Raw genomic sequence first — 14,021 nt, 5'->3', positions numbered from 1 at the left:
ATGTCATGATTCTGCACTGCAGCAAGTGTTCGGTATAATATGAGACATTATGACATGATGTAAAATATCTAACAACCTGTTAAAATCCATTTTAAAAGTTAATGTATTTGTGCAATAACACGTCACATCAGAAATGTTTATGTCAAACGTTTTCATCATGGTATTTTTTTACTAGTAAAATAAACAAATAAAAGAGGCTGAGAAAAATGAGTGTGCATTCCTCCTTTATTAAATGTTGAGGGAAGTAATCTACAGTGGTTTGACACAACAAACAAGTCATTGATATAGATGACCAGACCCAGTCACTGAAGGCAGTCCAAATACTGTCCTCTAGAAGACTGAATTTATCTTTTACATATACATAATGCAGAGGCAAACAGCAGGTTGAACCAAACAAGGATTAAATTAAGGTATAGCATAAACTTGTTTTACTCTACATTCAGGACTATTCAGGTCGTCTTTTCCATTTAATCTGGTCTCGAAGTGTGATGCAGGTTTGAAAGGTGTTCACTTGGTGGCTCCTGACCAGCTCTGCAGCTCACCTTGTTTAGATAAACGCAATGGTAGAAATAGAAGGCAGAAACCGCTTATGCCTCCAACACAGCAAAGACCAGTACTAACAGCAACATGTATATTTTAATTTCAAATGTTCAAAGACCTGGTTGGAGGAATGTGTGGAATGATGAGACATGATGACATTTAACTGAGTCACCTGTGAGTAAGTACGCTTTTACATCACAAGCTGGACCAGAGTTTAAAGCCATGCGTCTATTTACAATTCTATCCTGCCTTACTAACATCAAATCCAGCCTGTACACCACGTGTATAGTAGGAGCTGAATGTCTAAGTGATTAAAGTTGGGGTGTTGGACGAAGGGTTCAGGTGACCACTAGGTGCTTCTGCAGAGGGACATCGATCCTTGCCCACCTCAATATTTTGGGTTACGAGCCAGGACGTCACTAACAGCACCACACACACTTAGTGGTAGTGTGCTGGTGCTCCTCTAAGAGGAACACACTGGTGGAGGCCAGGAGAGTAACCCCGCTGTTCAGCAGGCTGCCCTCACATTAAACTACCTCAGCCAGACTCGCATATGCTCAGTCCTTGCTTCTTCCACCTGTCTCGTAGCTCCCAGTGAGCCTAAATGAGCAATTTCACTGCTTCAGTGTTGGCTATGGTGTTAAGTTTATCCTGAGAAACAACTGCTCTGTAAAGTGAGCAGCCAGAGGTGATGAGGCTGAACTTAAGACTCACTGGGAACTAAGATGAGAGAGGTTGGCAGGTCTAATGTGAGAGCAGCCGGCTAAAGAGCAGGGTTTAACCTCAGCAACCTGCCTGGTTGATGTCTCCACCGGACGTCTTGGTCACAGCCAAAGTGGTAAAGATCTGAAAGAGTAAGCAGACACACAAGTCAGATAGTGCAGCTTCTTTAAACACATTTCAGGAATGGAAACCATTTTTAAGACTACCTGAAGTTTCTGATGCAAGCGAACATTACGGTGTGCAAATGTCTACTTAAATAAGAAGGTAGGGGACCAGAATAATACATGGTGGTGACCATAATATCCTTAATTTCAAATGAAGATATGTGGGTCAAAGCCTGTTCTTAATTGAAAATGAAAGTAATGCAAAACATCAAACAAGAGGCACTTGAGCTGCTTAATGTGCTGCAATTATCAGCACACTACATTAACACAATAAATGAGAAGTACTAAGATCTTTCAGGATTCATGAGGCTAATTAATGTACAACATGAAACACATTTACATATTAATTCACTTTAATATTTGGAACAAATGAAATAAAACCCTTTATTTTTCCCCACTATACGATAAAAGACTATCAGACCCTTAAAGCACATATTAATAATTAAAGTTAATGCTGCCAGTATTCTGCTATATTTCTAAAGGAAGCAAATGCTGGTAACCCCTTAGCAAAGCTAATAAACGTGCTGAAAAATCATATTTGGAAGTAGAAACTTTGAACTTAGCTTTTGCTATAGCTTGCTTCATAATTACCATTTAGTAACGACCAGTAATATTGACGCAGTCTAAACGTATCTAGAAAATGTATCAGTTACAAGATAAGGTAACAGCACTGTTTATGCTCAAATTTATGAGGCATAAATTCAAGACAAGTGGTCTGATCTTCACCAAAGTCACAAATATGAAAGATAAGTTTATATAATATCTAAGCTGGTAAATTGTGATCTTTCATGTCCTCTTTGAAGAAAAAGTCACATGTCTACTAGGTTGGTTATCAAGGAAAATGCACAGATTACTGATCATTCTGTGGATTCTTTAGCTCAGGCAGAGACACAGCTGGTATCTCTTGTCCAGGATGATCACTCTCTGAAATAATCACTGCTAACAGTGTACATGGGCATCATATATCTTGCCAAGTAGCACATTATAGAGTCTGTTTTTTTTCCCCGATATGAATATGAATGTGCAGTTTTTCTGAGTAATGTAGGAATTTTTCTATTCAGATGTTTTCCATGTTGCTAAGCTTAAATCCTACATATAAGGTAGGTCATATTTTTCATTTTGGACACAAAGCATAACCTCAGACAAGCACTTCCTGTTACTGTGGATTAGATCTGCACAAATCCAGTAGGAACTTTAGACCATTCTTCCAAATAGAACCTCTAATAAAAAAATAAAAAATAAATCACTAGCAAAATTTAATCAGTGTTTAAGTCAAAATTAGCAGAGACAATGCAAAATGATGACACCAGGGAAGACCCCCCATTCTATCTCCCTGGCAAGTCCTCCAGTGCATTCAAGCAACCACCCATGCAGAGAGTCCAGGAGGACCATTCTTCCAAACAGAAGTGCTTAAGCTCAGACCAGATTCTAAGGATGCCTGGGGTGAACATCTCTCTGTCTTGAAAATATTGTGTTTGCTTATGGTATATGAATGATGACAGCGCTGTCTTCTAACCTCAGCACATGTTGGGTGGATGCCGATGGTGCTGTCCAGCTGCTCTTTGGTGACTCCACATTTCATGGCTACACCGAAGCCCTGCGTCACCTCTCCTGCATTTGGCCCCAGGTAGTGGAACCCAATGACTCGATCCTACAGCGTGACAGCACAAACATACATTAGCATTCATGTGGCGCAATGAGGAACTGCTACAATCTCTGAATAAATACAAAAAGATTAATAAAAATAATACAAATTTTACATTGTCCAGTTTATTGCAGATGATCTTTGAGTAGCATTTGTTGTTGTCCCTGCCGGGAACAGTGAATTCCAGAGGCCAGAACAGACTGTGGTAAACCTGACCAAAGAGAACACAAACAGTTACGTTTTTTTTTTTTGTAATATTCTGTAGTCAATATCTGGGTGTACTAGAAAGCTAATATCACTGCACAACTCTGTAGTAATACACCAAGTCTGTTCTGGTTGTAACATTGTCGGGCTGCAAGCAGGAGCTTGAAGGAAACCTCAGAAAGAACCAATCTGAAAAGACACGTTCTTTACACATTTCTTTCAACTTATATCAGAGTATAAAATCTTCTTAGGGATATACAGGGCTTACACTCAGATGAAACTATATCAATCATACATGATTCAGATGACTGTGTGTGAGAGTTTGTTACCTCAATGTTGGCCAGTTCATAGAGCTCAGTGGCTCTCTCCTCTGACAGACCGCAGGAGCCATACTCCAGCGGGGTGAAAACAGTTGTGGGTACGTTGATGTAGTCACACTGCAAAACAGACAGTTAACTAATGTTTATGAAATAAATCCTCCTGCTATTGCATAAATCACCCAGTGATACCTGAAGGCAGGAAGATTGAAGCTAGCTTTCAGCAAGTACATCCAAGTGCCTCTTTATGCCTACCTTGACTGTTGATCCCCCGTAAAGGCGGCGTGCCAGCAGCTTGCCAGCCTGGATGGCCACAGGTGTCAGCTCCCACTTCCCTTCCAGGATGTCTCCAATGGCATAGATGTGGGGCACATTGGTCTGCTCTTCGTCATTTACTGGAAGTTTTCCATTTCTGGGGGTAGTACAGAAAGTGTGAGCAAGTAACCCAGTTACAGTGAGCTGATTTGTTTTAAATGACATGTGGAAGAATGCGGGTTACTCTAACCAGGGTAGGGAATAAGAGAAACGAGATATCCCTAGATAGATGTATTCAGATGTGGATTTACAGTAACCGGGTCACTTCAGAGCATGCAAAACACTGACTCTGATTGCACAGGTAATGGAACAGGCAGATGGGTGAATCACACATTGAGCTGATATGAACAATAGTGGCAGTCTGTCCATCACATGGCAGGGATCCAATTACCCAGGTCTATGATCATGTTCAGCAGAGCTACTGTACATTTATATAAACTACTGACATTTGACACTGTACAGCAACAGAACAAGTGCTGCTGATGGCCCCTGAAGTGGTTATAAAGCCTGTGTGCTGGCTTTATCTGAATATTACTACAGTCATATGACTCTGAGCACTCCTTTAAGCTGGCTACATGCTGTCTTGATCCCTTTTTTCCTCATAAGCTGAATCAGTCCTTCACAAAACAGTGAAAGGACTACATTCTCAATAAAAAGGCTACAACCACCTGTAATGTCAGCATAAAAAATAAATCACTAGCAAAATCTAATCAGTGTTTAAGTCAAACCTTGTCTGATCAAAGGGTAGAGACAATGCAAAATGATGACACTTGTGAAGACTGTGAAAGGTTGTTCTATTCTTACTAATAATACCCCCCCCTCATTCTATCTCCCTGGCAAGTCCTCCAGTGCATTCATGCACCACCCCTGCAGAGAGCCATGAGAATGCAGCAACAACACCATGACTGTTCATGAATCATCAAGGCAAAGCCTGCAACACGTAAAGCAGGGGTGTCAAACTCAATTGCATAGGGGGCCAAAATCCAAAACACACTTTAGGTCGCGGGCCGAACAGGATAAACATTTACTGAGCACACTAAAACTTTTAAAACTTAACTTTTTTTTAACATAAACCTTAAATAACTTATACCATTTTCCTCTCTATAAAAATATATCCTGTCTAAATTATACAACTTAGAAATAAAATAAACATTAAAAGAACAAATATTAAAATTTCTTTAATCTTATGTCATTTTATATAAAAAATAAACTTAAATTTTAAATATCCCAAAAGATTTTGCTCTCCATAAAAATATATCCTGTCAAAATTATACAAATTCAAAATGTGAACATGCTGCATAACAAAACCTGGAAATATAAATAAAATTTGTGCTTTTCAGCAATAACAAATCAAATCATTCAGTTGTCTTTGCTCTTATGTTATTTTATTAGAGCTGCATCTTTTGTTGTCAACAAGTTTGTTTATATTTGTTGTGATGTTCTGTGCTGTGGAGATTCTCAGGATGGACTGTAGGTTCTCACCAGTGAGATGACTCCTGTGTGCTGTTTTGTTAGTCTTCATCACTGAGAACAGCTTCTCACTAAGATTTGTGCTACTAAATATAAACAAGGTTCGAGCCGCATGTGGACGGAGAATTCTGCGGGAATGGAGTGAATAAACTGTGCGGGTCCTGCAGTGTCGTACTTTACCTTCAGTCATTACACTGCAGCTCAATCAGCTCCATCTGAATCTGCACAGGTGCAGTTTCCACATCGACGGCAAAATTATTTTCTTGTTCGTTAAAGTCACCAAAGGTCCGTGAGAACTCAGTTTATCAGCAAAGTGCGTATTTGCGAACACCGTTGTAACGATATGGTTCAACATTACTTGGCATCATGAGGACAAACTTCATAATAAGTTGCAGCATCATAAACTAGACTTAATTAACGCGGAATGTGTTCGGCAAGGTAGCTGAAGCGCTGCATTATGGGATCTGTAGTTTATTGTGTTACTAGCGCTTCATATCGCCGGGCCATTAATAACAATAATATAGAAATGATCTCGCGGGCCTGATATAATTACACGCAGGGCCGGATGTGGCCCGCGGGCCGTGAGTTTGACACATATGACGTAGAGCAACAGACGCAGGTAAAAAAAATAAAATAGATAAAATAAAACTTGAGTGTGACAATAAACTTACTTGGGGTTAACTTTGACCCCCACCTTGTCCAGGCCAATCTTGTCTGTGCATGCATCTCGGCCCACTGCTATCAACACCTGATGAACAAACAATTAGATGGTTAATTAAAATGAAGGCATCAGACTGTGATGTTAAAGGAGCTTTACTTGAACAGAAAAGGAAAGAAATGGAAAAGAAAATGGAACTGCATCATATTAACACCATGTATAACTGCTGAACATAACATGGCTGCTTTCTTGCTTTTGGAAACAGATTTATTTTATTTTTCATTAGGCATCTAAATATAAGGATTAGTGATAGCAGAGAAATATACAATAACCCAACAAAATTAAACGTTAAATATTAAATCAAGAAACTCGTGTTACTTTGTATTCAGCGTCCGATATCTGTTGACTGTTTGCTGCTGGAGCGAGGTATTCTAGAAAAGTGATTAATGGGACAGGTAAGGGATGAAGAAACAGATCAGTACATACAGTGTTATACTCTCCCTCGATGATTTCGTCGGTTTCTGTGGATTTAGCTATCACCTTTAGTTTGCCAGGAGATCCTGCCTCCAGCTCCTCTATCTGACACAGACAGACACAGGAAAGTTAAAGGGTTCATTTTAGACATAAAGCTGATAGATGGGACTGATGATGCAAGATAGTAGCACAATAAACCTGGTTACACACACAGACACAGACCAAAGTCTGTTGTCTGTTGCATTTGCTACTAGTGGAGTTTAGTTTGATGAGTGGTATTACCACCTTCACTTACGTCGTTGGGTACACTACGCTCACCTTGACAGGGACAAATCTGCGGATGAACTTTACACCGTGCTCCTCCATGTATGCACCAGCACGGTTGGCCATGTCCTGGTCGAAGCCCCTAAGTAGGATGGAACGAACCATGACGGTGACATCGAGACCCAGGCCGGCCAGAAAACCTCCACACTCCAGAGCCACATACGACGCCCCAACCACCAGGGTCTTTCCCGGGCAGTAGGGTAGTGAGAAAAGGTCATCACTGTTGGACAAACACAGAGCAGGGTTGTCACTTTGACACTTTGTGTGTGAAGTAAACACAAACAACCTCTCTCTTTAATTGTTTTTGTGAACCATCTATGGTTTAAGGCTTCCTGGAACTAAGTGAGCTGCATAGATTTGTAGGTTTCCACAACTGCAGTATAATCACTAATGAGACCTGAAGATTAATCTTACATTACATTTAGACAGCTGGGAGGACAGTGGGCCTGCCCATGTCCAGGTGTGTTTTAGAGATCACACTAGGCCAGATATCAGCTGAACTAAGTTCTGAATGAGGGTTCAGCTAACACGCCATGTCATTAGATAGCACTAGTGGTGTTAAATTCCCTGTGCACTTGGCAATATGCTCTCACCTGGTGATGCAGTACTCCTTGTCTCCAGGGATGCCCAGGTAGCGTGGCCTCTCGCCTGTTGCTATGACAAACTTAGCCGCTGTGTAAAATGTCTCTTTTCCTCGCTTGTTTGTTGTCTGTGAAGAAACAACAAACACAAGTGAAGCAAACATAAAAAATACTCACTGTATTTTATACATTATTATCCTGCTTAGCCCAGCTACCCATTTACCTTGACTTTGTGTGGTTCAATGAACTCTGCATATGCATTGACATAGTTGACGTTCTTGTCTCTCAGTGCCACCCTGTAACCCCAGTTCAATGAGCCGATGTAGTTGTTCACTGCTGTCTTCATTGTCTCCCAGTTGTGTGTCACTGATGAGAGACACAACAACCATCATGTAATCAGCAGACTACCGTAAAGGCTTGCCTCTGGCCTATCGATGACCTTCTGGGTTGCTGCTCTGACCCCTTACCTGACTCGTCAAACTCCCAGCCGAACTTGCGAGCATCCTGTATGGCCGTGCTAAGCATGGCTGTCTGGTGCATCAGCTTCTTGGGAATGCAGCCCACGTTCACACATGTTCCACCGAGACCTGATCACCGCAGCAGAGCACAAAGACAAATGGAAGCGGTCAATTACAAACCAAATCACATCCAATCAACATGACATGAAGTAAAAAAAAAAATCGTACCCCACGTAGTTCCTTTTGGTGTGGGCACAACATAGTCCAATACCATGACCTTCTTCCCCAAAGACGCAGCTTCCTATTGTTAAGAGGTCCGGTGTTACTGAAACATTACGTTATCTGAAATGTACTAATATATTTCTGCAATCGATATGCAATGAAATACTTAATGGCTCAAACAGTGGTTACTCATTTCAACATCAGCTTTAGTTCCTCTGCATTTCTCTGACAATGGCCAATTACAAAATTACACAATAAAGCAACAGCCACTACAATAAAGTTGTTACAGATCATACACTAAATGTAGTGCAGCTATTCTTGTTACCTTTGAGCAGGCCAGACCTCCAGACCCTCCTCCAATGACGATCAAGTCGTAGTCATAAGCTTCATTTTCTCCATTTAGTAGCTGCTGTAGGCTGCCGTCTTTATGGGCCTGAGCATGAACACAACAGTGATCAATACAGCACTTGTGTATATACATGTTGAAACGCAACAAATCTTCACAAGACAACGCAAATAAGGCAGTTTCTAGTGAATGGCAAACCAAGCCGTTTTGCCATAAAGTCAACTACAGCTGTGAACATTTGATTAATTTTTTAGTCAATTGCACAGAAAATAAAGCAGCAACTACTTTACTACTCAAGTCATAATTTTGAGTAATAAAAAAATAACAAATAAAAATCTGCTTCTTATCTGTCCTAGTGAAATAAATGTTCCAAAATAGGACAATTAAAGATCTCACCTTAGGAAAAAGTCAGGGTCATAGTTTAACTCTCCACATACACAGACAAATTGACTATGGCTGTCTCTCCACAAATCCTCACAGATTATCAGTGTATTACGACTATCTTCATCATATTTTTTTCCACCTGAAAGTTACCAGTTACAACATTTCTTTTGTGGCACATCTGCTGTGATAAAAAGGTCTACTGTGTTTCTCTATGACTGGGAGAAAGAACACGCTGCACTTCATGAGTCACTTATTCATATATCAATAATAATAATAATAATAATAATAATAATAATAATAATAATAATTTAGCTTAAAAACCTGACTGAACTGCTGATAAACCCAACAGGCTCAATTGTACATAGTTATACACACAAATCTATTCCGCACCTGCATTGTTTTGTCACAGCCGCCAATGTGTGTTTTGTTGATAAAGACATTAGGAACAGTCTTCTGCCCCGTCATCTCAAGCAGCATGTCCTGGTAGTTGGTTCCATCCTCTAGAGAGAAAAGTTAAACCAATCAATCTGCTATTCATATGATTGTATTTGTGAAATGTCATGTTTGAATAAATACAAAAACTGCATATGCAAAAACACAAAAAAGAGAGGAAGAGTGCCGTGACATGAAATGGTTAATCAACAGAGTTCACAAATTCTGTATCAGCAAACCTCAGAGTTTCTCAGAGTACTTAAACAATAGTTATGCTAGTTTAACTCAGCATTAAGACTGTTTTAACCCATCAGGGTTTTCTAATACACAAAACGACATTGTAGTGATGGTTACCTGCTTAATATTCCCACTGATTCAAACCGATAAATGCTGTTTAATTTTAAGTGTCAATGTAGCTGATATCTGCAGCTACAATGCTACATACTAATAAACAGTTTCCTCAGCTGATCTTACATCTATGTTATTCTCAACATGAATTAATAATCATAGTAGCTATGACGCAACACCTGAGAGCAAGGCAAGAAGGATTCTGTAAGACAGCCCAGAAAGGGTTGAGTTCACCGAGATATGGCAGGAGGCCAGGATATGCTGAGTGAGTGACTCAGCATGTTTTGTGTTGCAGCAAAGGAAGACCAGAGCAAAGGCTGGGGTAATAACATTAAAACTGCCATGTCATGGATGGCAGTTTTCTAATGTGATGGAAGAAATTTGGATTCATGGAAGAATAGCAAAGGACAATTTAACAAGCTGACAACACTGGTGAACAAAGACTATGTATAAGAAACAGAATTACAACACACAGAGCGCAGAGGATGTGTACCTCACATAAAGAATATACAAATATCTGTCACTTAACTGTTTCAAATGACTAATATAGACACAGGGAGACGGAAATATATTTCTGATTGTTGTTAATGTGACATTAAACAACATCTGCTTGACTATCAAGGTTTATTTGGTCAGATAAAGGAGAAAGACCTTTGCAGAAGGTACATGTTTGGTTTTGTTCCCCGGACTGGAGTTCCCCGATTCATTCAGTACCTATTAATAACACTTTAACATCTGCTGGCGTTAAAAATTATTTATAAATTATAATTTTTTTTTAATTAAATGTCAGTCTGCTACTATAACTCGCTAAATTTTTAAACATTGTTAGCATTACATTAACAAAATTACAACATGCTATAAAGCAGTGTTTTTTCTGGCTGAACAAAGCATCTCCATCTTACCAAGCAGGTCCAACTCCACCACGTTACACTCGACTTTCAGCTCTTTGAACAGATCTTTCACCTATAATACCACAAAGGAAAAAAAAAGTTAAATGCCCTTTGCTTTTGTTGTATAATGCCTTCTTTCCACATGAACAATACAATATAACCCCTCACACCCATTCCCATTAGACATCTAACTTCGCGTCACACACCAAGCGTAGCCCTCCCTCACTACTCTCCTTAAACGTTAGCTAAGGTAGCTAAAGCTCCAAAGTCGTCGTCGTGTGTATATATATATATATATATATATATATATATATATATATATATATATATATATATATATACGACGATATAAATAAATAAATAAATAAATAAATAAATAAATAAAATATAAACAATTATAAGCGGAGAACTTTAAAGAAGCTGTCAAGTGTCTCTTTGACAGTGAGCCATTAACTTTCTCTCGTTGTCAGAAATAGCATTAACTAGCTCGGTTTCAAGTTAAGTTAGCTATGGACAGCACAGCATATTATGTAACTAACTATTGTAAGACCTGCAACCACAGTCAGATTAGCGACTAATCATTTTAAGTTGATAACTCATATTTAATATCCACATCCGCGTTTTTCCGGGAATTTACCAATGTTTATAACGACGGATATTAACTTTACATTCGACCGCCAACCAACAGAAGTTGCTTGTTGCCGAGCGTAGCACGGCAAACCAGCAATTAGACCATACCCGTGTGGTTCGCGGGAGAAGTTACAGACCGGCTTAAGCTTCGATGAAACAAACCTTACCTTCACACAATATGGACAGTAGCTTTTGCTAAAAACGACCACTTGGTTAGAGTCAATAAGATGCTGTATCCGAGATTTGAGTTCATTTTTCCCGGAGTCACTTTTGACGGGCGGCATTGTCAATGTATTTCCGCCTGCCTGCACCCGGCAAGCTTTAAAGACGGCTGAGTGAAGACTGGAAAAGCGCCGACTTAACCAGCGTCGAGTGGCCGCTTTTAATAAATAACTAAGAAAGAGTCTTTGTCCTTTCAGCAGCCGATCCTCACGTCTAGCCTCTCCCTCCGCTGTCAGCAGCTATCGCACCAACCGCGCCAAACCCCTTTACCATGCCTTGTCTACGATGGGTGCACTCCATCTGTGTCTCCTTGTTCACCGATTGTTTCGCTCCTAATAATTATCAACTGCAACAACTCCGCCCACACGGCCAACCCCGTGCTTCAAACCACACACACCCACGTATACGTCACAGGGTTGGCTTTTACATGCCGTAATCGCACAAAACTATTATTTCCGGGGAATATTTATGGTGAAACTAAAGTACTTTAATGTGTGTCAAAAATAAAGACTTAAATGTTTGCGGGAACGTACAATAAGGTGACGTATTAGACGCCGCTGGAAAGAGAAATGAAGCGCTGATGTAAGCATAGATGTAAGGTTTTATTTAGTTACCAAGTAAAGATAAAGTTGGCAAGTGCTAATAGGTCACTTTAGTTGCAGCAGTTCAGGTTGCTATCTTACGATACCGCCATTTGTAGAGTGTTGATCAAATTGTTGGTCATTCGGCGCCATCTGCCGACGAAAGCAGCGAATGACAGGTGAAAGGTGCACTGTTGCCACTGTCGAACTTTGACCTACTCATGAAAGTCCCAGCTTGAACATCACCGATCCTGCAAAGTATTTTGTCTCACTATATTACCATGGTCATTTCCAGTATCTCGAAACACTGTATAGATAATTGCCCAAAAACGTAATAGTTGCAGGAAGAGCCATAGTCTCATAGTGACAAATACTTTTCTCTCAACATGCCAGTGTAGGGCCTACTGTCTTTGGTGTGAGATTTTCTGTTCACACTTAGTGATATCACTCCAAATAGCTAGATGCGTTTAAGTACAGGTGTGCTGCACCTTCATAAAATTGATAGATTCACAACAGATACTCCCACTTTTAGTCTCTGATGTGGGACAGGCTCAAAGACTGCTGGATCCTACACTTCCCATGATGCAAAGAGTCAGCATCTCCAGGAAGTAACGCAGGCTTTCTGGCCATTTAAGAAAATCAAAACTAAAATGACCTGAGTGTCACAATATGAAATAATCTCTCCCTATTGATCTGCTTTGTTCGTTAAATAATGAATACCTAGCTGTATATACAGTCTATATTTTATACCTACAGTATTATATTTGGCTTCTCAGAGGCAGAGACAACACGCTGTGAACACAACACCAAGATGCTGTTAACTTTGAGTAAGTGAATAAAAAAAAATATTAGCAAGCCATTTGCACTGTGTTTTTAGCAATTTATAGGTTATTGTCCACCATCTTTCCAGTTTTGTTCTCTACCAACTCATATCTTTGTCTTCAGCTGCTAAATGCAAAGTTCATCAACTAACCCCAATGACTACATCTGGTCTTTGTTAATGAGTAGGTAGTGTAAAGTAGGCAATGTTTATTTCTTTTAGAGAATTACCTGGCTTAAAATATGAAATTATACATGGATTATCATCATATGTGCAGTATGAATTGGACTTATGGACCCCGTGAAACACAAAAGTGAAGTGTTTCGTATGTTGTGTGCAATAACAATAACACTATTCTATTCTATTATGGCCTACTGTGTGTGGCATGATGTTTTTGTCATTTTTCAATCAATGAATGCAGTAAAATATCAAAAAGTGACAGGACCTGAAGGTGAAACAGTAACAGCTCAACGCAGTGTAAGAAGTACAGCAGAAGTTAAACTAATACCCCAGTTACGATTAAATAAGACATATTTGACACAATGTTGGTGAGTCATTAAGTACATTTACTCAAGTACGGTTCTATAAGTGCAATTTTGAGGTACTTGTGCTTGACTGGAGTATTTCTAAGTTTAAATCATTTACTACATTTCAGAGAGGAATGTCGTAAAGTCCCTTTGTCTTCACAGTAACTGAGATGTTTGTAGCCTACTTGTTGGTACTGGAGAACATAGTTCTCCATAGTTTGTTCACACAATAAGTGATAAATTAGTTCCCAGTTTAGTAGCCTATTAGTATATAGGCCTATAGTACTCTCAGAGCATGTGCGTATAGTAGCTAGCCTACTCTTGCTCTTCTTACATATGAAGTGTACTTTTACTACTTCTGCTAACAGCTGAAGGGAGTTGATCCCATGAACTGGGTTTCCGCCATGTCAACTAGACACAATATAACAAAACATTCCACAACAAACAAACAAACAAACAAACAAAGAGCACCATTTAGGCCAATGACGCTGGTCGCGGCTCACCTATCTACGTCACATTGCTGAATCAGGTCTGCATCATCGGAGAAACGCAATCTGCGCACATGATTTTCAGGTGAGTGTCACTGAGTCACTTCCACTTTTAGCGGACTGCTAAAGGGGAGCTGGCTTCAGTTTGGCAGCAGCTTCTCCAAAACAGGCTGGGACGCGCAGAATTCCGCTAACGAGCCTGAACAAGTGCGGACTCCCACTGATACTGATACTGATGATGAGGAGGAGGAGGATGAT

The 14,021-nt window shown here is 39.9% G+C and overlaps 1 protein-coding gene across 2 annotated transcripts; it reads right to left on the bottom strand.

Annotated features, from left to right (window-relative positions):
- Positions 1-207: 207 nt before the first annotated feature.
- On the bottom strand, positions 208-13,865 carry txnrd3 (thioredoxin reductase 3). 2 transcript variants are annotated; one of them, XM_026346830.1, is made up of 16 exons: positions 13,779-13,865; positions 10,508-10,568; positions 9,216-9,325; positions 8,421-8,528; positions 8,102-8,174; positions 7,883-8,002; positions 7,639-7,781; positions 7,428-7,543; positions 6,829-7,054; positions 6,523-6,615; positions 6,050-6,126; positions 3,849-4,005; positions 3,606-3,713; positions 3,188-3,283; positions 2,944-3,078; positions 208-1,386 (listed from the first exon to the last, which is right to left on the bottom strand). In XM_026346830.1, exons 3-16 carry the CDS (start codon positions 9,300-9,302, stop codon positions 1,324-1,326), a joined length of 1,602 nt encoding a protein of 533 aa, XP_026202615.1. In that variant the 5' UTR covers positions 9,303-9,325; positions 10,508-10,568; positions 13,779-13,865; the 3' UTR covers positions 208-1,323. The 2 variants fall into 2 exon arrangements, with proteins under 2 accessions (XP_026202615.1, XP_026202614.1); XM_026346829.1 differs by lacking the exon at positions 13,779-13,865 and adding an exon at positions 11,293-11,652.
- Between the last annotated feature and the right edge of the window lie 156 nt (positions 13,866-14,021).

This window comes from Anabas testudineus, chromosome 5 (genome assembly GCF_900324465.2).
Source record: "Anabas testudineus chromosome 5, fAnaTes1.2, whole genome shotgun sequence".
NCBI lineage: Eukaryota > Metazoa > Chordata > Actinopteri > Anabantiformes > Anabantidae > Anabas > Anabas testudineus.
This window is presented reverse-complemented; position numbering and strand designations above follow the sequence as displayed.